The sequence below is a fragment of the Sinocyclocheilus anshuiensis genome, unplaced genomic scaffold (assembly GCF_001515605.1).
Source record: "Sinocyclocheilus anshuiensis isolate Anshui unplaced genomic scaffold, SAMN03320099.WGS_v1.1 scaffold601, whole genome shotgun sequence".
In the NCBI taxonomy this organism is placed as follows: Eukaryota; Metazoa; Chordata; class Actinopteri; order Cypriniformes; family Cyprinidae; genus Sinocyclocheilus; species Sinocyclocheilus anshuiensis.
In genome coordinates this window covers 300,139-303,915 of record NW_015536496.1, presented here as the reverse complement: position 1 = coordinate 303,915, position 3,777 = coordinate 300,139, and the positions used below count along the sequence as shown (strand labels likewise).

At 36.0% G+C, this 3,777-nt stretch overlaps 1 protein-coding gene across 1 annotated transcript in view; it reads right to left on the bottom strand.

Moving 5' to 3' along the window:
* The window catches only part of LOC107686824 (WD repeat-containing protein 48-like), a 14,928-nt gene that overhangs the window by 9,234 nt on the left and 1,917 nt on the right, over positions 1-3,777 (bottom strand). The window contains exons 3-8 of the mRNA XM_016483965.1: positions 3,347-3,422; positions 3,179-3,261; positions 1,602-1,731; positions 1,205-1,293; positions 810-911; positions 1-101 (exon numbers count right to left, since the gene is read on the bottom strand). The exon at positions 1-101 is cut by the window's left edge and continues 89 nt beyond it. Of these exons, the coding sequence (XP_016339451.1) occupies positions 1-101; positions 810-911; positions 1,205-1,293; positions 1,602-1,731; positions 3,179-3,261; positions 3,347-3,422 (581 nt within the window). The remainder of the gene's footprint in view (positions 102-809; positions 912-1,204; positions 1,294-1,601; positions 1,732-3,178; positions 3,262-3,346; positions 3,423-3,777) is intronic.

Genomic DNA, 3,777 nt, shown 5'->3' with positions numbered 1-3,777 from the left:
ATCGCCCAGACGCCCTCGTCGTGAACGCGGTACGTGGCGATACACCTCTGCTGACCCAGAGACCAGAGCCGGATCGTCCCGTCTGAGCTCCCTGAGAGACACTGAGCACACAAAAACCAGCTCGTTTAGAGCTCAAAGGCTTTTAAAACCTTCTACAGTCGACAATAGAACAAGAACAAGACTGCTGTTTGCATCGGATTCAATCCTGCATCAAAAGAAGAACAAATCTGGATTTATAAAGGTAAAAACTGACGTGAAAATGCGTAAGCTAACTGAAAAGCATGCATATTAACTTTTGCATGAATAGACAATCACAATATCCATTATAAGTGACCCTGGAGCACAAAAGCATATTGTCCTATCCTAACAAACCATACACCAACGGAAAGGTTATTTATTCAGCTTTCAGATGATGTATAAATCTCAATTTTTAAAAATTGACCCTTATGACTGGTTTTGTGGTCCACGGTCACATATGTGCATTATATGCAAAAATGTGCCAGTTCTTCACTGGAATTAATTATAAATTATTAATTAATATAATTAATTCATTATCCCCCGGTTTCACAGACTAAAGTGTAAGTCTGTACTGTTTTAACTGAAAGAAACTTGCTCTGACTGATCTTAAAATATATCAGTGCCTCTGTTTTCTCTCAAAATGCACGTTAATAAAAATTACTTAAACGTCCTAATTGAACTATTGCCTAGTCCTGGCTTAGTCTAAGCCCTATCTGTGAAACCAGGCCCATAATTATTATTTCCCAGAAAAACAAACTAATTTTTCTACCAACAAAGTGCGTGTGTCTCACCTGAGTCCCGTCTCTGTTGAGCAGCAGGGATTTGACGTTATCTGTGTGTCCTTTCAGTTTCATCAGTTTGGCACAGGTTCGCGGGTCCCACACTCTCAGAACCTGACGAAGATATCACAGAAACAAAGACAATCTGAAACTAGCGACACCAGAAAGAGAGTGCAAGTAAACAGCAAATATCAATACAAGAGCCTGAAGAAATCAGGCGATACTGTGAGAAGAAGAAATACATCACCCTATACAACATCAGCATCAGCAAAAATGACTGTAGAGACAACGTGTAATGAAAATTAACTCTCTTAATATGTCCCTGGTCTCATTTTGCATGATCTTGATGTATATATATATATCCTGTATGTTAAATGCATTGTGATGTCAGATTTGAGGATTCGAACCTTTTCAGTGGATCCTGACACTATAACCGTCCCCATCTGATTCATGGCCAGACTGTAGATGGAGTCCTTGTTCCCACTGAGAGAAGACGCTGTACAACATGAAAACATAAATAAATAAATAATTAAATTATTATAAATAAATACATTATTAATAATAAATAAACAAATACATTATTATTAAACAAATAAATAAAATTATTAATAATTAATTATTTAATAATAATAAAAATAAATAAATTAATCAATAATAATAAATTAAGTAATTAATTATTAATAATAAATAAATACATAAATAGTGTTCTTCATATCAGATATTTAAACTAACATAACAGGGTTATATTATATTATATAAAAATATATATATTTAAAAATATATAAAATTAACATCAGCACTCACTAGTAACGGTGTTATTGGATGCGGTCAGTGCGGTCAGTGTGTTCACATCCCAGAGAAAGATCTGTCTGTCCAGTCCTGCTGAAGCCACCAGCTCTTTGTCTTTAGCATATGCCAATGCTTTAACATAGTCCTGCACAAAAACACATCAAAGTACATCAGTTTTTACAAAGAGAATAAGAGACACAATGCACACTTCAATATAGAAAAGCATAAAAAACATTTATTCAACTGGCAGATTCGTACCAGGAACTCTTTGCATTAAATTAAAAATACCAACCCATGCATAACAGCGGAAATAACACATCAGCACATTGTTTCTCTACTATAAAATGTAAAAGCTGTCTTTTTTGAAAGTCTTCTTGGATGTTTCTGGTCATGCACCTGGTTTGTTTGGATGTGTGCATAACATTTCATGACTGTACCTAGTGTTAATTTTGTTGACGAGCTTTTTGTCCCATGACTAAGACGAGACAATGATGACAATAAGCTCAATAAACGATAACTGTGACTATATCAGCATGCAATATCGATTACGAAAAAAGACGAGACTAAAATGTATTTAAAAAAATAAAAACTATACCAAAATTTATTTTAATTTTTGTTGAAAAAAAGGAGATAAAATATTATTGCGGACTGCCGTACACGCCTCTACTGCACGAGCTATTAAAAGGATTCATTTTCTGCCCGGTGTTTTGCTTATTTTCTGGTCATGCACCTGGTTTGTTTGGATGTGTGCATAACATTTCATGACTGTACCTAGTGTTAATTTTGTTGACGAGCTTTTTGTCCCATGACTAAGACGAGACAATGATGACAATAAGCTCAATAAACGATAACTGTGACTATATCAGCATGCAATATCGATTACGAAAAAAGACGAGACTAAAATGTATTTAAAAAAATAAAAACTATACCAAAATTTATTTTAATTTTTGTTGAAAAAAAGGAGATAAAATATTATTGCGGACTGCCTTACATGCCTCTTCTGCACGAGCTATTAAAAGGATTCATTTTCTGCCCGGTGTTTTGCTTATTTTTTTGCAATCTGGCAACCATTTATCACTTATAAATGATTACATGCAAAATTAATAGTGGTTATTAAGATTGATGTGGTTTAGAATTGGTAAAGTGTGCTTGGAAAAAAAATATGACCAGAATATCAACTTATCAACTTAATATCAACTGTAGAGAAACATTATTGCAATTTGGAATTTTTGGAATTGCTATTAGGAATTTTAAAATGTTAAAATATTTTTGTTTGTTTTTGCCAGTTTTCATAATGTAGACAGAGAGAGCGCATATCTAAGTCTTTGATATTAATTTATATGTAAAATAGCCTGTAATAAATCAGTACACTAGATGAGGTCAAATAAACATTTCTCAAATGACAACGATCTTTTAAATTATAATTTTGAGCAAAAATTATATATATATTTTTTAATCAGTTTAACTATTATACAGCTTGACGAACATAAACAGGACAAGCTTGACTAAATATGATAATAACATACAAGTACATCTGACACCAGGACTAAGACTGAATTAAAAAGGGCTGACAAAATGAGCATTAACTGTACCTTGTGCGTTCGCAGTGTGGACATGCAGAAGCCCTTGTGTGCGTTCCAGACCTTCACCGTGGTGTCTGACGACGCTGATATCACTGCAGACACAACAGACACACATATACATCTGTACTGCATTCATACGAGCACATGAGAACTGCACTGCACGCGTCAGACGCTCACGTGTTTTCCCGTTGCAGCAGAGGACGATGTCATTGACCCAGTCTGTGTGATGCTCCATTGATGCAATGTATGGATCCTGCTGCAAAACACACGCACGCACACACACACGCACGCACACACACACACGCACGCACGCACGCACGCACACACACACACACAGATCAATCAGTAATGGAGTGATGCTCACACTCACACTTGTGTGCACACACTTCAGAGTTTAAAAACATTCTCACATTAATACACACACGCACGCACAGACACACACACACACGCACAGACAGACAGACAGACAGACACACACACACAGGCACAGACAGACATACACACACATACACACACATAGACACACAGACACACACTCACGCACACACACACATAGACACACACACGCACAGACACACACACAGACACACACACACACACACACACAC